General features: G+C 40.9%; 1 protein-coding gene across 2 annotated transcripts in view; it reads left to right on the forward strand.

Moving 5' to 3' along the window:
• The window catches only part of atf6 (activating transcription factor 6), a 368,108-nt gene that overhangs the window by 105,321 nt on the left and 235,695 nt on the right, over nucleotides 1-27,092 (forward strand). For both annotated transcript variants that reach the window (XM_041207876.1, XM_041207877.1), the window contains 2 exons: nucleotides 6,880-6,971; nucleotides 21,206-21,346. In XM_041207876.1, the coding sequence (XP_041063810.1) occupies nucleotides 6,880-6,971; nucleotides 21,206-21,346 (233 nt within the window). The remainder of the gene's footprint in view (nucleotides 1-6,879; nucleotides 6,972-21,205; nucleotides 21,347-27,092) is intronic.

Consider the following 27,092-nt stretch of genomic DNA (forward strand, 5'->3'; position numbering starts at 1 on the left):
TGGTAGCACTGTCACGGCACCTTCTATCACTTTTTAATGATGATCTGACTGATGAGACAATAGTTGGTCAGATTGGACTTGTCCTGCTTTTTTTGTGGACAGGACACACCCGGGCAATTTTGCACATGGCTGGCTGGATGCTAGAACAGCTTGGCTAGGGGCATGGCTAGCTCTGGAGCACGAATCTTCAGTACAAATGCCGGTATGTTGTCAGAGCCTATAACAGTTGCACTATCCAGGATTTTCTACCATTTCTCCTTATACGTGGAGTGATTTGAATTGCTTAAAGACTGACATCTGTGATGTGGGGATCTTAGAAGGAGGCTGAGATGGATCATCCACTCAGTATTTCTAACTGAAGATGGTTGTAACTGCTTCAGCTTTGCCTTTTGCAATGATGTGCTGAGCTCTCCCCTCATTGAGGATGGGTTATTTGTGGAGTAGCCTCATTCAGTTAGTTGTTTAATTGTTCGCCAGTATTCATGATTGAATGAAGCAGGACTGGAGAGTTTTGATCTGATTTGTTGGTTGTTCTTGGTTGCTTAATTTGTTCTGTTGTATGTTGTTCCTGCTGTTTGCCAAGTTGTGTAGCTTCACCGGGTTAGCACCTCATCAATAAGTATCCCTGGTACCTTTCCTGGCATGTTCTCCTGCTCTCCTCATTGAACCAAGGTTAATCCACTGGCTTGATGGTAATGGTAGAGTGAGGGATATTCTGTGCCATGAGGTTGCAGATTACAATTTTATTAATTCTTATGATCCACAGTGCCTAATGGATGCCCAGTTTTGATATGCCATTCCTGTTCTGAATCTACCCATTTAGCACGGTGGTAGTGCCACATAACACGATGCATGGTTCTCAGTGTTAAGATGGGCTTTTGTCTCCACAAAGGCTGCGTGAATTCATTCTTACCAATCCTGTCATGGACAGATGCATCTGCAACAGGTAAATTGGTGGAGGCAAGGTCAGGTAGGTTTTTCCTTCTTGTTAATTCCATCACTACATGCAGCAGACCTAGTCTGGCAGCTGGGCCCTGCATGCAATTTACAGATATAATGGGAGAGATGGAGAGAAAAATTCACTGAGGTAGAAGGCATTGAATTGTTTGGAATTCATTTCACTGGGGTAGAAGGGGTTAAATTGTTTGTAATTCATTGCGATAGAAATGAGAGAGGAAGAGATCTTCACTGTCCCAATTTCTCCTTCGTGAATTATGCTCATGGAAAGAATTATACAAATCATTAAGTCATTTACAAAACTATGAGCTTTGGAATTGCTGGGTCTTGGCTGAGATCAGCTAGCTCAGCTAAGGTAGTGGTAGAGTTGCTATAATAACAATAGTATCCTATTACTAAAGAAAGAAAAAGCCTGTTCCTGATTGCTATCCGATGGTTCCCTCTGGAATGTGTGCCTGTATTGACCAAGATTGTGTTCGCATGTGATCATCTCCCCATGTCAAACAGCCTGCTAACATTGATTACAGACGGAACTTGCATTTATATAGTGTCTTGTCAGATCTTCATGGCATCCCAAATTTCGAAGGACGTTCCTGCAAGCTCAGTGAAAATATTCAAAGTTGCTTAGGTTACAACCGCCTCATGTTTGTCCACACCTGGTCATGTTTTTCAGTTTCAAATTTTAAGCACAATTTTTCAAATGCATGATGGTTGAGCAATGTTACTTTGAATCTCAGTCTTGATAAGGTACATTTCTGGTGATTGTACCATGTTTCATAGGGTGAGGAGAAGGATGGAATGGAGTTTGGGGATTATGTCTTGGGCTTGATATGCTACCCAATGTGTCACTGTAGTTAATTTCTCTTTGGTGATAGTGTGTTGCTGATTCTGTTAGCAATATTGCTGACAGCTGTTAGAACTGTGTTATTGTTGATTACTTTTGATCAGAAGCTGATTTGTAAAATTTGAGCTGAGACAGTCTGTATGGATCGTCACTGCTGAAGAAAAGTATCCTCTGGAAGTTAGAACATTATCACCTCAGTGGGCACTTGTGGAACCAAGTTGAGGAAGCTCAGCTGCACAACTGATGCCAAAACTTATTCAATGCCAACACTTGGCAGTAGGGTAGTGTAAAGTTTGACATGTTACTATGGTGAAAATTGCAATTATAGTGCAAGTGCAGACTGTTGATGTGGTGATATCTCCTTTTCCATTTGCAGCACCACGCCCTCCTATTTTATTAAGGTGGTAGTGCAAGTTGGACATCCAAATCCAGCTGTCCAAAAACCAGAGTTGTTCAAAAACCGGACATTTTTGAAATGGCGCACTGGCTTAATTCCTGTGCTCTTGCAAAAGGCTGTATGTTGGACATGTTGGAGATTTAAGGATAAATAATCAAACTTCATTGCATCTGATTATATTTTCTGAAAAATGCTTGTTCGTGGAAATAATAACTGGGCAAACATCAGCCATGGATGTTGAAAGTATAGCTTTATCGGTTAGTGTAATAAACAAAGAGAAATAAGGAGAGAAAGAAAAATTCCAAGGGGGAGGACCCATCATCAGTGGTAAAATAATTAAAGATAGTATTAAACTTGAAAAAAAAGCATATAATTGTGCATAGATGGGTGGCAGCTCAGAAGATTGGGCAGAATATAAAAAAGAGCAAAGAATGACCAAAGGATTGACAAGTAAGGAAAAATTAGAGTGTGAGAGAAAGATAGCTAGAAATATAAAGACAGAAAGTAAGAGTTTCTTTAGATGTTTAAAAAAGTAAAGAGTTAACAAAATGAGCACTGAGTCTGGGGAATTAATAATGGAAGATAATGAGATGGCAGATGAATTGAACTGGTATTTTGCATCACTCTTCACTATATAGATACAGGTAACATCCCAGTAATAGCTGTAAATCAGGGGCAGGATTTTTCAGTCAGTGGCGGGGATGGGCCTGACACCCCACTGCGTAAAATGACGCGCAATGACATTGGGTGTGTGTCCTGATGTCATCGTGCAGTCCTGTGATATTTCATTCGGCAGGCGCGCGCCAGAGTCGGCTGCACGCCCGCTGATATGTAAATGGCTTATTAAAGCCATTAAGGACCTGATTAAGACAATTGTTAAAGCTGCTTGTCCAACCTTAAGGTTGGCGGGCAGGCAAAAAGGCCAAGCGGCCTTGGCATTTTTTAGGAGGAAGTTTCTGAAGCTTTTTTAAATTAAATTAAAAACATTTCATAAATATAAAAACATGCCCCATCTCATGTGACACAGTCACATGAGGGGACATGTTTAAATACATTTTTAAACCTTTCATTCACTGTTTACAATACTGATTCAATCTCCCTGAGGCAGCTCTGTGCTTCAGGGAAATTGAAGAGCGCTGGCCCCGACTCTCTCTCCTTCTCCTGCCTGCACAGGTAGCGCTGAGTGCTACAGCTCGTGTCATACGCTGGGCTGGTCTTAGTAGGGAAGTGTTGTTGCAACTGTACAAGGCATTGGTGAGACCACACCTGGAGTACTATGCACAGTTTTGGTCCCCTTACTTGAGGAAAGATGTAGTTGCAATGGAGGAGGTTCAGAGGAGGTTCACTAGATAGATTCCAGAGATGCGGGGCTTGTCTTATGAGGAGAGATTGAGCAGTTAGGGTCTATACTCGCTAGAGTTTAGAAGGATGAGAGGAGATCTAATTGAGGTATATAAGATGCTAAAGGGGATAGACAAAGTAGACATGGAGCGGATGTTTCCTCTTCTGGGGCATTCTAGAACGATAGACCATAGTTTTAGGCTCAGGGATGGTAAATTTAAATTAGAGATGAGGAGGAATTACCTATCTCAGAGTGCAGTGGATGCCGGGACGTTGAATAAATTTAAGGAGGAGATAGACAGATTTTTAGTTAGTTATGGGGAGAGGTCACGAAATTGGAGTTGAGGCCAAAATGAGATCAGCCATGATCGTAATGAATGGTGGGGCAGGCTCGAGGGGCTGAATTGCCTACTCCTGCTCCTAGTTCTTATGTTCTTATGTACAGCCCAGTTAGATTAACATCTGTCATAGGGAAAATGTTAGAAGCTATTGTTAAAGATGCAATAGCAGGGCACTTGGATGAATTCAAGGTAATCAGGCAGAGTCAACATGGTTTTATGAAAGGGAAATCATGTTTAACCAATTTGTTCTTTGAAGAAGTAACATATGCTGTAGATAAAAGGGAACTGGTGGATGTACTGTATTTAGATTTCCAGAGGGCATTTGATAAGGTGTCACATCAAAGGTTATTGTGAAAAATAAAAGCTCATGGTGTAGGGGGTAACATCTTGGCCTGGATAGAAGATTGGCTAGCTAACAGGAAGCAGAGAGTTGACATAAATGGCTCATTTTCTGGTTGGCAGGATGTGATGAGTGGCGTGCCACAGGAGTCAGTATGGGGGCCTCAACTTTTGATAATTCATATAAATGACTTGGATGAATGGACTGAAGGTATGGTTGCTAATTTTGCTGATGACACACAGATAGGTAGGACATAACGATGTGAAGAGGGCACAAGGAGGCTACAAAGGGAGATAGGTTAAGTGATTGGGCAAAGACCTGGCAAATGGAGTATAATGTGGGAAAGTGTGAAATTGTCCATTTTGGCTGAAAAAAATCAAAAAAGCATATTATCTAAATGGTGCGAGATCACAGAGCTCTGGGAAGCAGAGGGATCTTGGTGTCCTTGTGCATGAACTGCAAAAGGCTGGTCTGCAGGTACAGCAAGTAATTAGGAAAGTTAATATGATGTTAGAATTTATTGTGAGGGGAATTGAATACAAAAGTAGGGAGGTTATGCTTCAGTTATACACCAATGAGACCACATCTGGAGTACTGCGTACAACATTGCTCTCCTTATTTGGGGAAGGATGTAAGTGCATTGGAAGCAGTTCAGAGAAGGCTTACTAAACTAATACCTGGTTTGGGTGGGTTGTCTTCTGAGGAAAGGTTGGACAGACCAGGCTTGTATTGAGTTTAGAAGAGTAAGAGGCGACTTGATTGAAAGATATAAGATCCCGAGGGGTCGTGATAGGGCAGACGTGGTGAGAATGTTTCCTCTTATGGATGTATCTAGTACTGGGCCACTGTTTAAAAAAAAAAATAAGAGGTGCCCATTTAGACAGATGAGGAGAAGTTTTTTCTCTCAGAGAATTGAGAGTCTTTGGAACACTCCTTCAAAAGGTGGTGGAAGCAGAGACTTTGAATATTTTTAAGGCAGAGGTAGATAGATTTTTGACAAGCAAGGGGGTGAAAGGTTATCAAAGGAGGCAGGAATGTGGAGTTGAGGTTACAATCCGATCAGCTTTGAACTTATTGAATGGCGGAGCAGGCTCGAAGGGCCAAGTGGCCTAACTTCTCCTCATTTGTATGCTTGTATGCTATGTAAGTTTGACTTGGCCAGCTCAGTCAGTAGTGGTGCTTCTAGCCACCTTAGTGGTGGACATTGAAGCCCCCCTCACCCAGAGCAAATTCTATGCCCTTGCTACCCTCAGTGCTCCATCCAAGTGGTGTTGAACATGGAGTACCGATTTATGAGCTGAGGAAGGGTTGTAGGTGGTAATGAGCGGGAGGTTTCCTTTTTGATGTTTCCCTTATGCCATGAGACTTCATGGAGTGCGGAGTCAATGTTGAGGGCCCCCAGGGCATCTCTCCCAACTATATACCAGCGTAATGCCACTATTCCAATACTCTCATGGCCAGCCTCTCAATTCCCATCCTCCGTAAACTTGAGCTCATCTAAAACTGCTACCTGTTTGCTAATTCACACTAAGTCTCACATTGGCTCCCAGTCTGGGAAGTTTAGAGGTAACAGAGGCAGGGGCAGAAATGGAAAGAAGCAATCTTAATAACGGTGCAGGTATGTGGTCGGAAACTGGGTCAAATAAAATGCCAAGATTGGGAGCAGCCTGGTTCAGCTCAGATAGTTGCCAGTGAGTGGGATGCAGCCAGTGGCTTGGGAACAAGAGTTTGTTGTGTGGACTGAAGATAATAACTTTTGTCTTTTCAGTCTTTCAATTGAGGAAATTTCTGCTAGCGCAAAACTGGATGTTGGCTGAGCAGTCAGATGATTTAAAACTAGTGGATGTGGTCAGGGACGATTATAGTGAGGTCGAGCTGGGTTTGTATAAGTAGCCTCTGAATGTATGTATTTCTAAGTCACTTGATGACTTCAGGTTGTTATGCACCCTAAAATAACAAGTATGCAAAATAAAAATGATCCTTAATTTTTGTGTTAATAGTTTCATTTAGCAGTGTAGATTCTTGCATCCATTGCTCTGTTAGAACCTGTGTGAGAAATTTAGAGCATCTTTGATGCAGGCATGTAGTCACCTTTATTTGACTGCAGGATTGTGCGCTGCACGCTTGGAGTATATATGCATGAAAGCTGAGCTGTGTTGGCGATTTGTGATGCATGAGGGGGTTAAATTTGTGAGAATAAAATTATTTGCCTGGCTGTATGTAGTTTATAGGCAATTTGGCTGGGAATGTTCAACAAATGGCTTAATGTAAAATGATCCAAAGTGAAGACAGGCTTTGAAAGAAACATGTTTCTCCTGGGTTTGTCATAAAAAATCTAATGATCAGCAAGGCTAAAAAAACAAAACAAAAAAATAAAAGAAACATAAAGCTGAGTTTATGTCATGCAAAAGTAACTTTTGTTTGAATATAAAATGGCAACATATCAGTTTGGTGGTACTTGAAGTGATATGAGGCAGTGCGTTTGCAGTTGATATGATGTGTTAAGATGAAAGGGGGCCTGAAAAAGGTTGGGAAAAGTAGAATGCAGCAGGCAAAGATGGAAAAGAAAGTTTCATACCCTTTTGAAAAATATTATGGTTGAATGCATTTGAAATTTCCTGCGTATTTGATAAATGTAACCATTTCTCTTTTTTTTCAGAATCAGCAACTAAAAGTTACTGCTCCAAAACGAAGAGCTGTGTGTGCCATGGTATTGCTGGCGTTTATAGCACTCAGTTATGGCCCTGCAAGGTAAGTTGCAACACTTGGAATTTACTGCTTTAGTTCCATATGTTGATGCAGGAACTGGCTCAGTTATAAGACTGAGTAATTAACTGCCGAGCTGTTTGATAATTATATTTTGGTGAAGAAAATTACATGGATGCATGAGTAGTTAATAGCATTGACACTTAATTGCAACAAGCAGAAAAAGTCCAGCTTTTTGATGGCTGTAACTTAGTTAAAAGGAACAACTGTACAAATGTTTGCATAACCACTTAAAAAGAAGCTTCTTCAGTTGTTATCCTGCTGTTCACTTCCCAGGAGTCTGTAGCCCTTTGCATGGGCTTGTCAATGTGTTTAGGTCACAGTTGAATTGGTAGATTGAATGGAAAAGCATAATTGGATTGTGAGACCAAGATCAAGAGATTACAAACTTTTAAACAGAGAGCCAATGTTTGGATGGTGGCAGGGTAGGTTTGTTGTATTGTTGTGTGACTGGTGAATGCTGATAAATAGATATGGCATTGAGGGTGCATTGGAGAATTCAATGCCATTCAGGTGAGAAAAATTTGCGCTAAACAGTACAAAAACAATTGTCACCAGTTGGAGCCATCTTTGAAACTGAAGTGAGTGGCGGTGGTGGAGTTTTTCTTTGTCGTGTTTTTTCAGCAATTGGGACTTCAGTCAGGCATATTATCCTTGATGTGATAAATCTTGTTGTTGTTTACATTGGCATGTTTATTACAATTCCTCAGATCTGAGTCAAGTACAGGATTAATAATTCTGTTGAGTCTTCCAATCTAAGTACGTTTTTCTGTTCACATAAAAAGTGATAGAGAATTATTAAAATTTCTGTCAAAAATTCTCAGAACCTCACTCAGTCTTTGCCAATCATTATGATTATCATTATGACTAATAATCATCCTTTTTGGTGAGCTGACCCAACAATGTTTGCTACTTAAAGAATATTGAATTTTCCATGAGATGTGGGTCTGTTGCAAGGTATGTGTAGATATTTGAGAAGGCTGCTGACTCCAGACTGTTACAACACCCGCTGGTGTTTCATATTATTTTCATACTCTGAAGCCATATTCCTCTCCTTTTAAACTGTTAGGAATTGAACCAGTACCTTATTGAATCTGCTGACTGAGAAAGTATTTTTGCATTTGATGGCAGACTCAAAGGTTGAAGAGGTTGACCTTGTTTTAAGTTTGCAGTCAAACTCGCTAATTTGTTTGTCAGGTATTGGAACAAAAGATGGCTTCCCCACAACTAAATTATTAGTTCTTAAGTATAAATATGCATCATCTCTCTTCCATCCCCCTCTTCACTTCAAGGCTAGAGATGGGCATTGGAAGTTAGGATAAATTCCGAGTGCTTCAGTTTCCATTTGTTGAAATTCCTCCACATGTGTCTCCCCCACCCTCCAGATTGGAAGAACTTACATTTCACGAACATCAGATGTCCCAAAGCCAATCAAGCACTTGTTAAGTGCAGCTACTGTTGGAATATTGTACACCGTGAACTCTCTTAAACAGCAGTGTAGATGATCTGTTGTTGTTTGAGGTATGCAGATAGGCTCAGACACTGAGGATAGCGCTCCTGCTGCTCTTGGAACAATGCCAGGCGATTTTTTACATCCGCCTGAGAAGGCAGGGGCAGGTCAGCTCTCGGTTTAATTTCTCATCAGAGAAATGCCTTCCGACAGAGCAGCACTCCTCAGCACTGCACTGCAATGTCAAATTTGAATTTTGCACTGAAATCCTGGAGTGGGACTTAAACCCTTGTGACTCAGGTGGAAGTGAGCCCCGGCTGACAAACCAACAAGTAAAGATTTGGGTTCCATTCACTGATCTAAGAATATGAGATTGTCATTGCTCTTGCTAAGTTGTAATTGCTGTTGTTAAGTTGTGCAGTGTTACAAGAAATGCTGTGACAATATTTTTGCCAAAGATGGTATGAGCTCCTTAAATTCTGTTGTGGTACTTAAGAGGTTAAAAAGAAGTTTTGTTCACAATAATTGTGTCCCAGCCTGATAGGTGACAACAATTAATCGGCTGGTTGCTGGGTAGCTGCTTTGAGGTTGGAATCCCATTGTAATTATGGATAACTGTGTGGTTAATCTGTTTTTGTATCTAATGGCAGTCCTGCAAATTTAATAGCTGGTTATTGAAGTACTGCTTGGCTCTGGTCACTTTCTTTTCCTTAAGTCTTTATCCGCCTGCTTTTCCTTGCAATCACTGAGACTATCTTTGGCTTGAATCTGTCTGAAATTTTCCAAGTGTGCTCGCAATGTCAGATACTTGTGCAGTTGGTCAGGGCAAAAGGCCATGAAAATGAATTGTAATTAAGAGTTGGCAAAGAAATTTGCTTTTCCTGTAAATGTTTATCCTATGTATTTGCTATCAAATCTAAAACAAGACAGAGTAGTGTTTTGCCACGTTTCAACACAAGGAGGATCCTTGCAGCAGCATTGGGATTGAACCAATCGCTGAAATGATCTGAAAACTTGATGTGTCCATGCTGTATTTTAAGTAGATCCCAGGGCACATGATAACATTTTTAAGCAAGTAGACAAGTCAATTTCATCTATGAGACATCTGAAACACAAGCTAAAAAAAATCAAGAATAACCAGAGTAAACTTAAGTTGAAAATTGATAAGAGCCTTTGCAAGTACAAGAAAATCAAAGGCCATCTTTTATCAAGCAACTTGTGCCTTAACTTTTTTGATACGTTGGGTGAGTATTCATTATTATTAAACAGATTGAGTTAAGTTTCATATAGTTTATAGCTTTTTCAGTTATAATCAGATCTATTTTTCCTCCCAACTTTGCATGTCCATCTTCTTATATCTCGTGTTTCCCTTTATAAAAATTTTTTAAACTTGGATTTTGTTTGCCCTTGACCTTGTCCTATCCCATGTAATTCCTTAACCTCTGTTTATATTTCAAAAAGCTGCCAACCGTTTTAAGTAACTTGATTTGAATCTGTTTCATTGTTTATGTGTTCACTAAATAGCGTGTCCAAAACTGTTAACAGTACTTCGTATTTGATGTCACTAATGTTTTGTAACAGGCTCTGCCTTGGATTTCATATGATATGGCTGTACTTGAACAGCATAACATACGATTTGCTGCATCAGACATTAGCTGCTCGTCATAGTACACGCATCCATCCCAGAATTGATGGCTGACATCTCTGTGACAACAAACACCCTGGCTGCAGTATTACATATAACCAAATGGTTATCTGCAATTTTCTCTTTGATTCTAAAATTCTGTGTTTGATACGTAAACCTCTCAAAGGTTATTGAAATGTTTTCTGAAAGGCCTGTGGCACAGCACTAACTATGTCATGATTCACTCCTCTCTTAGGTTGTACTACCAGTCTGATGCATCCAGCATAGTGAATAATGAGTTTTAAATACAGCTAGCAAGACCACTGTTAATATTGCCTGGTTGCAAGTTGTATTCTGCAGACCAAGGGTTGGCTTTGGATATGTACATTTAAACACTTAAGCAGAGATGTGCTCCTTTGCCAGTAGACTGGGAATTTTTGAAGTTGGGATAGAGTTTTCCTTCCCTTGACATTTTTTTAACAAGGCCCTATTATGAAGATGGAAAACCCAAGTTGTGTAAGATTGATACAGAAATAGAGGGACATCTGATTTTGAGGTTGTGCTGTTAGTTTCAAGTTGAGATGAAATTTTCCCACATAACCTTGAACCCTCTAAGAATTGCAGTGAGTTAGTTTTGTGCTACATCTTGCCTTTCTTGGCTTTTACTGCTGACTACATAAAATTATTAAGGCAGTTAGGGATGGGCAATAAATTCTGGCCTAGCCAGTGATGCCCAAAATTTAAAAAAATATATATAATAGCATTTTTGCCCATTATATATGTCAAGCCAGTCACTCTTAAATTCCAAAGATTGGTCTAGATTTTTCTGGAGTATGGCAACTTAGGTCAGGCGTTGTTGGTTAGATTTGTATGTTTAGGTGATGAAATGATCTATTCACAAAGTTGCCACTAGTATGAGCTGGTAACAATACAGCGAGGGCAATAGGACATATAAGGCCTTGATGAACAATGGGACAAAGTGTTTTTCCTTAATCAATGAGAAATAAACGTAGGATGGACTGAGGAGTAGGATGAATTCTATGTCAAATCAGGTGCAGAAAGAGGAATAAAGAGAGGAAATGACAATTAGATTAAAAGGAAGAGAGAAAAAGACAGTAAACTATGAAGAATTTTAAAAAATTTGGCTTTTTTAAAATATCCAAAAACAATATGGATCCTGTAAGAGTGAGACTCCATACCTTGAAATGCTCACTTTCTGGGTAAGAGATTGGCTGGCAGTCATTAACAAGTGTCACAGGACTAAAAGGGTATGTGCTCTTAAGTTCTGGACTTAAATTTCTGTGGTGATTTCAATGGGCAAGTAATGTGTTAGTGCAGCAATTTCATGAAAATCATGGGGAGGTTAACCGAGACATCAATTTTGTTAAGTTCAAGGTCAAGTGCTGCAACTTGGCCAGTAATTTGTGGACATTCTCAATTCGTAGGATATACTTTCCTTGCTGTAATTTGTTGGCCGATTTGAACATGAATGCCACTTTGCATGAATGCTGTTAATTTTTCAGCGGAATCCATCCTTATGTCTGACTTCCAAAACAATTTTCTGGTCACTTTGCCACCTTATATTTTCACAGCTCATTGAGCAATCACCTGTTTCTGACCTCATTCCTTGATCAAATTGCATCAGCTCATAAGATAAAAACAAAAAACTGTGGATGCTGGAAATCCAAAAGAAAAACAGAATTACCTGGAAAAACTCAGCAGGTCTGGCAGCATCGGCGGAGAAGAAAAGAGTTGACGTTTCGAGTCCTCATGACGCTTCGACAGAACTGAGTTCTGTCAAAGAGTCATGAGGACTCGAAACGTCAACTCTTCTTCTCCGCCGATGCTGCCAGACCTGTTGAGTTTTTCCAGGTAATTCTGTTTTTGCATCAGCTCATTGTTTTGTGAAGATACCAGGTTTTTCACTTCATTGCCTCCCTCTGCTTTCTTTATAAGCTCTTGTGCTGGTCAATGTACTGTAATTTTGGATATTTTAAAAGTAGGATTACAAAAGTCAGCAAAATAATGCAATAAAATTTGATTTCTGTTAAATTATTCTCCCATTTATGTTCAAGAACTGGTGCGGATGTCAGTATCTGATTTCATAGATCCTCTTAGCTCCCTTTTTTGCCAAGGTTTTTTGGAATGAGCGATAAATTACTGCAGTTTAGATATGTAGAGGTTACCAATATTTCAACCAAACTTTTCTTCCAAGGCACAGGTGCACAAAAATGACCATGGGAATAATTTATTACAAAACGGGAATGGCTTGGCCCCTGCTATAGAGTTTTTTCATTGAGTAGTTGAGCCATCCATTGAAGAAGCTGTGAAGATTCAATTTCCAGCTGATGAATTGGCTTATCAAAGCTGGAATGCCAGTAGGGTGCTATGATTCACTGTTGCACTCCTGGACAAGTGATGGGAGAGTATAATTGAACCAGGGTTCTTGGTCATACTGGGTGCCCGCTGACTCCTGGTGGAAAAGTATGCAAACATGGATGTCAGATGAGGATAGAATCTGGCTCGGCTGTAAAAAAAAAAAAGTCCACCTTCCTGGATCAGACAAGGCAAAGGCCTGGCGAGGGGCTAAAGGATAACTGGTGCTTGTGGAATTGTATCATTTCAGGAATGACGCCTTCAAAAACAATAGGGAGGAAATTGGTCAAGTAAAGAAGTTTTACCCCAAAGGTAAAATTAGTCGAATCATTGAGGAGTTGCTGAAGTTCTCCTTAAACTTTAGTTCAAGAGTTTGTAAATTATAATAACTTGAGATCCTAAATCAAGTTTTGTTTAAAAATGTGGTTGGTGGGTAATACAAAGCTTGGTCCATTGTTGACAGATTTCACCAAGCCGAAGAATGCAGGATGAAACTTCGAGTATTTCAACTTGCTGAGCTGAACTTGCAACTGCATCTTGAACTTCATGGTGCCCATTTCCTGGTAGATTTTTGTAAATTCTAAACAGATTTTCAGTGAGCGATTTGGACAGCAACAGAACCAATTTGAAAGAGAGAAATAGCTATTAATTTGTATTGAGGCAGTGATGGAAGCAGACAAATTAATAGAATGCCTAGAAAGATATGAATTATGTGAAATTTATAGCACAGAAACAGGCCATTCAGACCAGTTGGTCTATTCTAGTGTTTATGCATTGCCTCCTTGCACCTTAGTTTGTTTCAGCCTATTGATAAATCCTTCATCCCTTGTGTACTTATCTAGCTTTCCCTTAAATACATTAGCATTATTAGCTTCAACAGCTCTGTGGTAGCAGGTTGCACATTTGGACTGAATTTCTTTCTGGATTTATTGGTGACTATGTTATGTATATGATCCTAGTTTTGAATTCCTCACAAGTGGAAACATTTTCTCCACATATACCTTATTGAAAGCCTTCATAATGTGCCTGACAGAGATCTTTAAAATTTTCAGCCTTACCAACGCGACCACCTGCATATGCTGGAAATCTAAAATAGAAAGAGAGAAAATGCTGAAAATGCTAAGCAGGTTACATAGCAACAGTGGAGAGAGAAACAGAGTTCATGTTGCAGGTTGATGACCTTTCTACTGAACTGAGGAAAGTTAGAGATGTAACAAATTTTAAACAAGTACAGGGAAGGCAGGGAAGAGCAAAGGGAAAGTTTGCTTTCAAATGAAAGACAGGAGAGATTAAATGACAAAAAGGGATGATGGTGCAATGGCAAAAGGAGATAGTAATGGGATTAAAAAGTGGGCCAACAGCAGAATTATTACCAATGGCTGCTGTCTAGAAACGAATATGGATAGAGATGGTCTTAAATGCTTAAAGTCCCTGTTGAATCTGGAAGTCTGTAAAGTGCCTGATCGAAGGATGAGGTGCTGCTCCTTGAGCTTTCTTTAAGCTTTATTGTAGTGCTGCAGAAGAGGCTGTGGACAGTGTGGTCGTGGGACAGCAAATTAAAATGTCGGGCAACTAGAGGGCAATTGCAAAGCATTCACCCAGTCTACATTTGCTCTTCCCACTGTAGAGAAGACCACATTAAGAACAGCGAACACAGTCTACTAAATTGAAACAAGAATAAGTGAATCGCTGTTTCACCTGAAATATGTATTTGGGCCCCTGGGGTGTGTGGAGGGAGGAGGCAAAAGGACGGCGATTGCATCATTCCAGGAAACAGGGACTACCTTGACTGTACTTCCTCCCAACCTAATCCCTGCATGAACTTTATTCCATTCTCCCGGTTTCTTCATCTCTGTCACATCTGTTCAGACAATGCCACCTCCCATAACAGTGATATGTCTTCCTTTTTCCTCAACTGAGGATTCCCCTCCACTGTAATTGACAGGGCCCTTGACTGCATTTTGTTCCATTTCCTGCACTTCTCACCCCTTCCCCTCCCTCCCAGAATGACGGTGCAGTTCCTCTTGTGCTCACCTTCCACCCCACCAGCCTGAATATTCAACAGATAATTTGTCAGTTCTGCCAACTCCAGCGTGTTGCTACCCGCAAAACACACCTTCCCCTCCACTCCCTTTTGAGCATTCCAAAAGGACCATTCTCTTCATGACACCCAGTCCACTAAACAGGTGCCCTCAACGTGCCTCCTCTTCCGACAAGACTTCCTATGCAAGCTTGGGAAATGCAAATCCTTCCCTTTTTTCCCCTCGCTTCTCACTGGCCAAGGCCCCAAACACTTGTCCCTAGTCACACAGCAATTTTCTTACACGACTTTCTCTTTGTGAGCAGGAAGCACAGCATACCAGTGTGGTCACTTCTACGTTGGAGAGACCGAACAGAGGTTGAACGACTATGTTGCAGAATATCTTAATTCAGCCTGCAAGCATGACTCCAGACTTCTGGTTGCTTGGCATTTCAGTTCTCTTCCCCACTTCGCTTCTGACTTCTCTGTCCTCCGTCTCCTCCCCTGTTCCATTGAAGCTCAATGTAAGCTTGTAGAACAGCACCTCATATTTTGATTAGGCACTTGAAGGCTTCTGGAGTCTATACTGAGTTCAACATTTTCACAGCATAACTTCTTTCATTTTTTTTTGGACAGCAGCTGTTGGTATTGATTTGTCTGTTCCTATTTAAACTTCCTCTGGACCCATCTTTTGTTTCTTTACTTGTCCCTTTATCATCTCCTTTTTCCTTGTACCATCATCCCTTCTGCTATTTACAGTAATCTCTCCTGCCCCTTAGACCGACAACAGACTTTCCGTTTTGTTACTTTCATCCCTTTTAACACCTGTTACATGTCGAACATTTTCCAGTTTTGAAGAGAGGTTATGGACCTGAAGCATTTAACTTTTTATTTTTCCTCACATGCTGCTTAGTATAATCTCTTAGCCATCTCCTTCCTAGAGGAAAGAGCCTAGCCTATGCAGTCTTTCTTCATGAGTTAAAATCTTTCAGTTCCGGTATCACTAAGTCTCTTTTGCATCTTAATCTGTGCCTCCGTACCCTTATAGCGAACAGAACTGCACACTGTATTCCAAGAGTAGACTTATCACATTTCTTTCAAAGTTATCATAACTCCTCTGCTTTTGAATTCTATTGCACTAAAATTGAACCCCTGTGCCTGTTTGCATTTTTTGTGGCTTTGTTAACCTGTGTTGCTACTTCTAATGATTTGTGACTCTGTACCTCAAGATTTCTTTGCTCCACTCCCTGAGTTGGACTTCTATTTTCCAAGGCCCCCTTATTCCTTCTTCCCAAATGCACCACCTTATGCTTATCTAAATTGGTTTTTATTTGCCATTTACATTCCCATCATCATGTGTGAACCATTGACATGACATCATCTTGTAGTTTTTTTGCAGTCTTCCTCAGGCATATAAACTAAGAGAAGGGGTGGGACTGATCAGGGACCAAAAAGGGGATCTACACATGGAGGCAGAGGGCATGGCTGAGATACTCAATGAACACTTTGCATCTGCCTTACCAAGGAAGAAGCTGCCAAAGTCATGATGGAGGAAGTGGTTGAGACATGGATGGGATAAAAATTAATAAAGAGGAGAAATTAGAAAGGCTAGCTGCACCTGAAGTTGATAAATTGCCCCATGGCTGGATCAGATGCCTTTGAAGATGCTGAGAGATGGTGGAAATTATGGAGGCACAGGCCATAATCTTCCACTCCTCCTTAGATACAAGGGCGGTGCCACAGGACTGGAGAATTGCAAATACTACGATCTTGTTTTAAAAAGGGTACTAGGATAAACCCAGCAACAACAGGCCAATCTATTTGAGCTCTGTGATGGGAAAGCTTTTAGAATGATAATTCTGGACAAAATTAACAGTCATTTCAACAAGTGTAGATTAATTAAGGAAAGCCAGCACAGATTGGTGAACGGCAAATCGTGTTTACCCACCTAGACAGAGTTTTCTTAATGAGGTAACTGAGAGGTTTGATTACGTTAACGCTGTTGATCTGGTATACTTGAATTTCCACAAGGTCTTTGATACAGTGCCAGCAAAGATGAAGCCCATGGAATGAAAGAGACAGTGACATCATGGATGGCTGTTTTTTGGACTGGAGAAAGGTACACAGTGGGGTTCCCTAGGGTCGTACTAGAATCACTGTATCTCTTGATCTACGTTAATGACCTAGTCTTGTGTACAGGTGATGAAAAACTTGGTAGTACTGTGAACTTTGAGGAGGGTAGTGATAGACTTCAAGAGGGCATACATAGGCTGATGGATTGGGTGACGCTGCAAAAAAATGTAATGCAGGGAACTGTCAAGGATAAATTTTGCTGCGAATTTGGAGAGGCAATATAAAGTAAAGGGTACAATTCTAAATGGGTTAGCAACAGAAACGCCTGGGATATATATGCACAAATTGTTGAAGGTGGCAAGGCAAGTAGAGAAAGTGGTTAAACAGGCATACAAGATACTAGGCTTTAGATTTAGAAGCATACAGTCCAAAATCTAAGAAGTTACAACGAACCTTTATAAAATACTGCTTTGACTTCAACTAGAGTATTGTATTGAAGTCTGGGCACCACTCAAGGAAGGATGTGAAAGCTTTAGAAAAGGTGCAGAGAAGATTTATGAGAATGTTTCCGGGGTGAGGGGCTTCAGTTACATGGATAGATTGGAGAAGCTTGAATTGTTTTCCTCAGAGAAGAGGAGGTTGAGAAGAGATTTGATCGAGGTTTTCAAAATCGTGAGGGGGCTGGACAGTGAGAGGGAACCCGTTCCCATTGGTGGAAGGGTTGAGAACCAGAGGACATACCAGGAGACACAAAAGTTGGGTGTACAGTCGATAGCGAAGAGGATTGCTGTTAACTGCAGGAAGATTTCAATGGACTAGTCAAGTGGGCAGAAAAGTGGCAAATGGAATTTGATCCAGAGAAGTGTGAGGGGATGCATTTGAGGAGGTCAAACAAGGCAAAGGATTACAAAATAAATGGGAGGGTACTTCGAAGTAGGGGAAGTGAATGCCCACAGACCCCTGAAGGCAGCAGGTAAGGTGGTCAGGAAGACATATGAAATCCTTTCATTTATTAGCCAAGGCATAGAATTTAAGAGCAGGGAGGTTATGCTGGAACTGTATAAAACATTAATTAGGCCACAGCTTGAGTACTGTGTGCAGTTCTGGTCACCTTGTACAGAAAGAATGTAATTGCCTTGGAGAAGGTACAGAGGAGATTTACCAGGATGTTGCCAGGATTGGAAAATTGCAGTTATGAGGAAATATTAAATAGGCTGGGGTTTTCTCCTTGGGACAGAGGAGCTGAAGGGAGACTTGATTGAGATGTACAAAATTGTGACGGGCCTGGATAGAGTGGATGGAAAGGGTCTTTTACTTCAGCAGAGAGGTCAATGACTGGGGAACATTGACTTAAAGTGATTTGTAGAAAGATTAGATGGGAGATGGGGAAAAGATTTTTTCGCCCATAGGGTTGTGGGGACTTGGAACTCGCTGCCTGAAAGGGTAGCACAGGCAGAAACCCTCCACTCATTTAGAAGGTGTCTGGAAATGCACCTCAAGTGAATTAACATGCAGGCTACAGACCAAATGCTGGGATTCGGCTGGGTGGCTTGTTTTTCAATTGGGCACAGACACGATGGGCCAAGTGGCCACTTGCTGTGCCGTAAAGTTTCGATGGTTATGTGACATTTAGTTAAGGTGAATGGTAAAAGAAACCAATAGAGACCTGAGGAAAAACTTGTTCATGCAGTGAGTGGTCATGTTCTGGAATGCACTGCCTCAGAGTGGGGTGATGTGTTGGAGATGTATTCAGTTGTAAGGGAATTGGTTAAACACCTGAATAGATCAAAATTGCTGGACTATGGGAAAGGGCAGGGGAATGGAACTAGCAGTGTTGGTCTTAGAGAACCAGCATAGAAATGTTGGGCCGGATGGCCTTCTGTGTTTGTAATTATTCTATGATTCGAAGTTGTTTCCTTTGTGGGACAACCAACAAGGCAGGCAATTTGAATAAGTAATACTGCTGAAAATTGATGTTATGGTCACAGCACTGTTTCAAATCAGGATTTGAATTTGCAATGTTGCTGACTGGAGAAGAGTAGATGTTTACTGCACAAGCAACTATTACACAGTTAGGAATTGCAAATGTTTGGAAGTGTTGAGAAAATTAGAAAATTATCAAATATTGAAATGATTTTAAGGAAAATGAGCAAGTGTCATTGTGTTGTAGAGTAAGAATCATGAGATTTTGTACTGCAATATATCACTTAACAATGAACCACTGGCTGCAGGTATCAGATCAATCCTAAACTGTGCCAGCAAGGCTGAAATGCATCTCCAGGAAATTGACGCAAGTAATTTTAGCCAGTTTTCATTTTTGAGTAACATAACATTAATAAGCTGCAATTTTTGGCAACCATCATAAAATAATATTGTTGTATTGGAGAGTATTTTGAAGAAAAAGACTGATGCAAACCTATAAATTATCAAGGGCTGAGAAATTTGACCTGTTTCACCGTTCTCAGGGGGTTGAGAGAGGACTTGATTTATGTCAATGAAATATTAGGTGGCGTGGATAATATGAACAAGCAAATCATAGAAAGTTTACAGCACAGAGCGAGATCATTTGGCCTGTCAAGTTCATGCCAGCTCCCTGCAAGAGCGACTCACCTAGTTCCACTTGCATGCCTTACCCCCGTAGCCCTGCAAATCTTTCCTATTCAGATAATTAGCCAATTATCTTTCTGAAAGCCACCACAGTCGGGCAGTGCATTCCAGATCCTAACCACTTGTTGTGTAAAATTGTTTCTTCTCATGTCACAGTCAGTGTCATCAGGTTCTCGATCCTTGCATCACTGGGAGGAGTTTCTCCTGATCTTCCTGTCCAGACTCCTCATGTTTTTGAAATGTGCAAAACAGTCCTATCCCTTGCTCTGGGGTTTTTGTGATCATAGAATCATAAAGCATTGAAGTTAGCCATTCAGCCTATTGTGCATGTGCTGGTTCTTTGAGATGGTCATCTAATTTGTCCTTCTCATCTGCTCTTTTCACATAACCTTGCAGATCTTTCCTTTTAATGTATTTATTCATTCCTTTTTGAAAGTTATTGTTGAATCTGCTTCAACCACCCTTTTTGACAGTGCTTGCTGCATATATTCAAAAAAGCTCCTTATCTCCCCCCTGGTTCTTCTGCCACTTACCTTAAATCTGTCTACTAGTTACTGTCAATCCTGTCGGTGGCATGCTATTCACTCCAGAACAAACTAGGATAATTTTGAACCTCTCTTATTAAATACCCCATGGTAACAAGAAAAGTCCCAGCTTCTCTAGTCTTTCCACAACTGAAGCCTGCTAGTATAATAATTAATCGTCTCTGTGCTGCCTTGGTACTGAAAAAATGTGGCGTAATAATTAACCTGGTATTTCAAATCACACATCTGGTTCACTAGTGTCCTTCAGGGAAGGAAATTTACCTTCCTTACTTGGTCTGGCCTACATGTGCCTCCGGACTCACAGCAATGTGGCTGACTCTTAAATGCCCTCTAAAATGGCCTAGCAAGCCACTTGATTGTATCAAACTGCTACAAATTCTAGAAGGAATGAAACTGGACAGACTACTCGGCATCGACTTAGGCACCAGAACTTCAACCGCAAACTCAGCCCTGTCGACCCTGCAAGGTCCTCCTGACTAACATCTGGGGACTTGTGCCAAAATTGAAAGAGCTGAGCCACAGACTAGTCAAGCAACTGCCTCACAAAGGCATACTCATGGAATTGCACCTTATAGATAATGTCCCCATCACCACCACCACTATTCCTGGGTACGTCATGTCCCACTGGCAGGACAGACCCAGCAGAGGTGGCGGCACAATGATATGCACAGAGATAAAAGCAAAAAACTGCGGATGCTGGAAATCCAAAACAAAAACAGAATTACCTGGAAAAACTCAGCAGGTCTGGCAGCATCGGCGGAGAAGAAAAGAGTTGACGTTTCGAGTCCTCATGACCCTTCAACAGAACACCACCAGCTGCAAGTGCCCTCCAAGCCGCAGACCATCCTGACTTGGAAATATATTGTTGTTCTTTCACTGTCGATGGGTCAAAATCCTGGAACTCCTTCCCAAACAGCACTGTGGGTGTACCTGCACCACATGGATTGCAGCGGTTCAAGAAGACAGCTCACCAGCACTTTCTCACGGGTAGTTAGGGATGAGCAATAAAAATACTGGCTGAGCGGCAACACCCATGTCCTGTGAAAGAATAAAAAAAATAGATTCCAGCTGAGACTCAAAAGAATATTCTCTGAATTTGGTGAAATGTGCTTCAGCAGCTTGAACTGAATTGCCTGTATGGATAATTTGCCAACACAAAACTAACATTAATTGTCGGCATTGGATAATCTCATTCAGGTAAGTCTGCAGCATGGCAGCTCTAGGTTGATGCAGCTGCTGATGGAGATCTGAAGGTGAGGTTTAGGCATTGTGTGTATGTGAGTGTACTGGGACTGAACCTGCAATAGTCCTGGACTATATGTCAGGACTGTTTGATCCTGATGGCAAGGAGAAAAAACATGTAAGATGTTTCATTTCACGAAGCTACCATCTCTCATCACTTTAGTGTAAAACGAATTGAATACAAATACGCACACCACATTGTCTTCAAACATGATATCAAGCACAATATACATAAAAGTGATAATCTGTTGGAAAAATAACTGTTTCTGTGTTTTTATTTAGCATTTGGGAGAGAAATTCCAGTGCACTGCAGCCCAGTGCTGGCTCTGCCACCCACAGTCGACATCTGTTGGGATTTTCTGATGGAAATGGAGGTGGAGGCTTTCAGGAAGCAACTGAAAAAATTACTGCAGACAATTACAGGTAACTGTATTGCATGACAGCATGCACGTGTGTGTTATCATTTTTGGAGTTGCAACAATTTTTGAATCTTGACTTCTTCCCTCCACTTCCTGTAACTTATTATGAAAATTAGTTCTTTGATCTCAAAATGTTAAAGAGTGAATGACTCCCTTAAAGCTTTTCATACCCATTTTAATTTATTCACATATAAGGAAAAATTTCGGTCTGTGGTATCAAACAACAATGAACCTACATAGGGTTTTTCCACATAGAAAATGTCCGTAGATGCTTCAAGGAGGAGTGAAAATAGGCACCGAGCATAAGTTGGAGAGTTAAGAGAAGTGATTCAAAGTGTGACTAAGCAGATAGCTTTGGAGAAGACAACTAAGAAAGGAGCAAGCAGAAGCCAGATAGGAGGTTTGGAGATTATGTTCCCGGAGATTAGGACATAAACAGGGGCTGAAGAAGGTGGAATGGCATGAACTGGAATGCTTCGATTCCCGGGTTAAAGCAGTGAAGGGCTTGGGACCCAGCAGAGTGGAAGAGGTTGCAACATCATGGAGGTATTTATGGATGAGTTTAAGGACTTTGAAATTGATGCATTGGGTGATGGGGTACCCATGTCAACCAGCCAGGCTTGGAATGATGATAGTGTCTGAGAGTGGGGAGTGGTGTGGGGGAACTAACTGTGAGAGAGGATGAGGGCAGGAGAATTTTGGATGAACTGAAATTTTGAGAGGATAGAGCTTAGGATTACAGTGTTGGCTGCAGTTGAAATGTAAAGGTGGCAATTTTACAAAGGTGGAAGTAATTCATTTGGGTGGCCAGCTCAAATTTATCTTCAGCTCAAGCAGAAGGCTGAGGTTAAGTCCAGTTGTGCAACTTGAACAAGCGATGGGGAAGAGATATGAAGAAGTTGCAAGGGTACAGATTGATTGGTCTTCCCATTTTTAATTGGAGGAAATTCTGCATATTCAATGAACAAGCAGTCTGATGACCCTAAGGGAATTGAAATTATTAATTTATAGGTGGAACTGGCAGTTATCACTCTTTATTGTATGTTGGAAAACCATAACCAAAACTTGGCTGGGCATGGATATCAGTTTTCTTCTGCCCAACCTCTAGCTCCCTTTTATCTGTCAATACTGCAGTGATTAACAGATGGCCTTTCTCTGTCCAGCCATGGTACTTGCTTGTGAGCTAGAAGTTCTTCATTGTTGTTTTACTGTGTTGCCCAGGATGTTTCTAAAACAACGCAAGACAAGATTGAGAAATCAAAAGCATAATATGCGATGGGCATGAGAGACTTTGAGAAAGAGGGAAATTAAGAGTCGAGAAGAATCTAACAAAGGGAGGGGTGCAGATGATAATGAAAGGAAATACGAAAAATGTGTGGAGAATGAGGGACTGACAAGACAAGGAAGCGAAGACTTTGAGGGAGACAAGTTTAGGAGGCTAGAACAAAAACACCCTTTGACAGAAGTAGAAACTTCACTGAGGAGGTTAATCAGCATTTATGAAGATTAATCATTAATGAGTGTAAGTTTTAAGGTTCAGAAGTCACAGATTACTCAAAACAGGTGGTCAAGAACTCATAAGTGATTTTCAGGCAGCTTATTAAATTTATTAAGAAGCAACAGTTTAGATATGATGCATAAGCTAAATAAATAGGGAAAGCATATGACCCATGACAGTTAAGAGTAGTTTACTGATCCCAGAGGACAGATGGGTGGCTACAGACCTCTGTAGCTTGTGGCGGCATCCTTGTGCTTTCTCGCTGAAATCTTGGAAAACTCTTTCCCTGGTCTTCCATTTGAAGAAGGCAACCGCCTCCAAGCACCTGTCAATATATTTTATTTCTGGGAGCTGGTTGTTTAGCCTATGTCAATCACTAGAATAGCTGACCAATGACTGCAGGACAGGTACCCAAGATTTCAAGGGGGTCAGTGCCCCGGTGTCCATCACTTTAGCTTGAGGCCATCTTTTAGTTTAGTGCAAGACATTTGTTAGCCTTTGGACATTTGTGTAGATGAGAAAGTACAAGACTCTGTCCAGTTGACTTAGGAATGTCAACATGGAAGTCTGATCCATTTCCTGGGAATGTAGATGTGCTTTTCCAGAGATAAGGGAAACAACTTGACTCAGCTGGCCTCATTCTATTCTGACGCACTCCATAAGGATTCTTTAATATTCTGAAAAGGACATTTCTTATGTGTATTGAATGTAATCGTTCACTCGAACTTGGTCAGCTCTGATGAAGAGCAGCACCCAAAATGTTAAATGTCTGTTCCCTCGACAAATGCTTACAGCATCTTCTGTTGGGGATTTCCAGTGTTTGCAATCTTTGACTTTTAATACTGATCGGCCCTTCAATTTCCCTGATTTCAATTCCTCCCACCTTTTTTCTTTGTCTCGAAATCCAGTTACAGGTGTAAAGCCCACAGCATGTTTCCTTGTCATGGTCATTAGCATGCCTATACTCTTGGTCTTCCTACATTACAACAATGACTGTACTTAATAAGTACTTCATTGGCTGTAAATCACTTTGAGACGTCCAATGGTCATAAAAAGTGCGAGATAAATGCAAGTCTTGTTTTTATGACTTATTGTCCCTTCCCCTCCTGGGAAGTACAATAAAGGCCCAACTTCCTAATTTTAGTTGCTTTTATATTGGCATTAATGGGATGTTTGTGCTGTTGGCTTCTCCAGTGATGGTTCTTTGCACCTTGTGGTTGGATTTGATTGGGCCTCCTGGACACCAATCTTAGTGATAGCAATCGGTTTACAATTGGGTACTGCTGGCTGCAGCAGGACCCGATGGCATAGGCACCGCTCTGAACGCGACATAAAAGCAATTCCTGACTCGCAAGCACCCCACTGACATTCTGTAAAAATGGCTTCCGACACACTTGGTGGTAGGTTCTCCCTAAAATGTTTGCCTGGATTTTGCTGTACAGATGCTGACTAATCGATTGTATATTTTGAGTTCTTTTTGTTTTATATTAAGACCAGCATCCTGGTCTTCTCTATTTATGTTACATGAGATTCTTTATCTTTTTAAATTAAATCTGACATTTTCAGAATATGACTAATATAGACATGGGATTTGACAACACTAATGTGGTAATGACTGATGTGTTAGATGAGGTGGGAAAATTTCAGTAACATAGCAAATAACAGATGGTGCGGAAGGGTGTTGTGTGCTTTGGGAGTTGGTTGTAGCCTTTAACTCACACCCAATCGTGTATTATTTAACAGATACATCGAGAGCAGACCCTGTTTTAGAACTTGGATGCTGTCAATCTTTTCCACTTCATAACGAGAATAACTTGAGTCACTAAGAGAAATGGATTTAGCAATCATTCCCAAACATTGCACTTTTTTATGGTAAAGGGCTGGGGTACAGTCAGACTGGGATTTGGATGCCTTCTCATGGTTTACTTAAATAGCCATTTTACATCGGTGTTAGTTAGCCTGCACATTGACTGTTGGCAGTTTGTTTATCTATAAAGGCATCACACCTGAGCCAGATCTTTTGATTAATAAATTAAATCTATCCTTACTCATGTTGTAGTCTGTCTTCACTCTGCTTTTCATTTCCATGGAAAATCTTGGAACTCCTTAACAGCACTGTCCCACATGGACTGCAGCGGTTCAGGAAGGCAGCTCAACACCACCTTCTCAAGGGCAACCAGGGACGGGCAATAAATGCTGGTCTGAAACCCACATCCCATGAATGAATAAAAAAAAATTCCATTTTTTTCTTTGTGTTTCCTTCAGTTTTCCTTCAATGGAAACCCTATTTTTTCCCCCCTATTAGTTCCCAAATTCTATTGAATGGCTCTCTTCCCTTTAATAACAGCCCAAAAATATGCAGCTTTTGCTCTTCATGTGCTGTGTTTGATCAGACAAAAATGTGCTTCTTGTTAATGAGCTGAAAACATGAGATTGGGTGGACGATGATTATGTGCAGGTTGAATGATCCTGTTGTAGAATTGATCAATGCAGAGTTTCTATTAGAGATAGCAATTCAGAAAAAAATAAGTTCTTGTGTTGGCAGCTGCTGAACTCCCCATGTCTTGTAGTCAAAAGGATCTTCAATATGCTTGTCAGGCTTTGTGTACGATTTTGAAGTAACAGCCAGTCATTTCAAACTTTTACAAACCTTGGATTCACAGAATGTTTACAGCACAGAAGGAGTCCATTCAGCCAATCGTGTGTACTGGATCTCTGAAGGAGCAATTTACCTAGTGCCATTCCCCTGACTTCTCCCTGTAGCCCTGCACATTCTCCCTTTTCAGATAATAATCCAATTGCCTCTTGAATGCCTCGATTGGAGCTGTTTCTATCATACTCCGAGTACATTACAGATTCTAACCACTCACTGTGTCAAAAACTTTTTTTTCATGTTGCCATTGCTTTATTTTTTTACCAATTACCTAAACCTATGCCCTCTGGTTGTCAATCTTTCCACCAATGGGGACAGTTTCTCCCAATCTACAGTGTCTAGATCCTTCTTGATTTTGAATACCTCTATCAACTCCGTCAACCTTCTATTCTGTGGGAAAACAGTCCCAGCTTCTCCAGTCTATCCATGTAACTGAAGCGAATCAAAACAGGAAAACAGATGACATTGAACAAGAAGCTGTCTAGGCACAATGAGCGTTTTTCATATAGCCATGGTTGTTACCCATGTGAGAACCAGTAGATGATTTTTCTCCTTTGTGCTTGCCTTTATAAAATCTGGTGATAAAAGCTCCAGAGCAGTAGGCTCCCCTTGGAGGTAGTGTGAAATCAGTGTGCAATTTTTCCAAGTTCAGATACTCTAGAGGCATGATTTTTGCAAACCCTTGGGAAAAGCATTCCCCCTGTCAGGCCAAACAGCCAAGCCATAAAGCATGGGAAACTTGGAATCACAAGCTACATTGAGATCTCTTTTTATAGACTTTGTTTGGTTTTATATTAAGAGTTTTTCAAAATAAAACCCAGCTTTAAGCCTTCTAGTTTCAAGCCAGTACTTCTCAACAATTTTAACCTTTGTGGATTCTTTTTTTCTTCAAATTTGGGATGTGCCGAATTTGAATTCAAGTTATGGTAACAGAAGGCAACATTATTGGTTTTTAGTTTTTCCAAGGATAAATCTCTTTAAAACTTCACTTGCTTTATTTCTCCATTAACTATGCCATCTTTTTCCACAAGCTGCACATTTGAGCTATCTTGATTTGTGGCAATTCTCTTTCACAGTTCTGCCAAACATTGACAAGTCTGCTGATTTTATTTTTTTGTGGAATTTGGCCTTTTTGAAAAGGACCACTGAAACAAAAAGAGCCAAGAGTATGGGTAGTGAAGGCTGTGTTGCCTGCCTGATGCCAGGATTAAGGTTGGAGAGGGACTTGGAGTAAGTCCCAAGAGGAGGGGAATGATCCAGTTGTCATGTTGCACGTGGATACCAACCCATAGGTAGGACGAAGAAAGAGATGCTGCTGAGGGGGTATGAGCAAAAGCAGAACCAGAAAGGAAATAATCTCTGGATTACTGCTTGAGCCACATGCAAAATTGGCATAGGGTAGAACTGAATGCATGGCTCAGAGATTGGTGTAGGGAAAGTGAGTTTTGATTCATGGGGCACTGGCACCAATACTGGGGAAAAGGGAAGCCGTACTGCTGGGACAGTCTTCACCAGAACAGTGCTGAGACCAGAGTACTGTTGAGTCATTCAACTAGGATTGTAGGAAGGGCTTTAAACTCAAGTGTGAGGGCAGTGTTC

This window comes from Carcharodon carcharias, chromosome 16 (genome assembly GCF_017639515.1).
Source record: "Carcharodon carcharias isolate sCarCar2 chromosome 16, sCarCar2.pri, whole genome shotgun sequence".
Taxonomy (NCBI): domain Eukaryota; kingdom Metazoa; phylum Chordata; class Chondrichthyes; order Lamniformes; family Lamnidae; genus Carcharodon; species Carcharodon carcharias.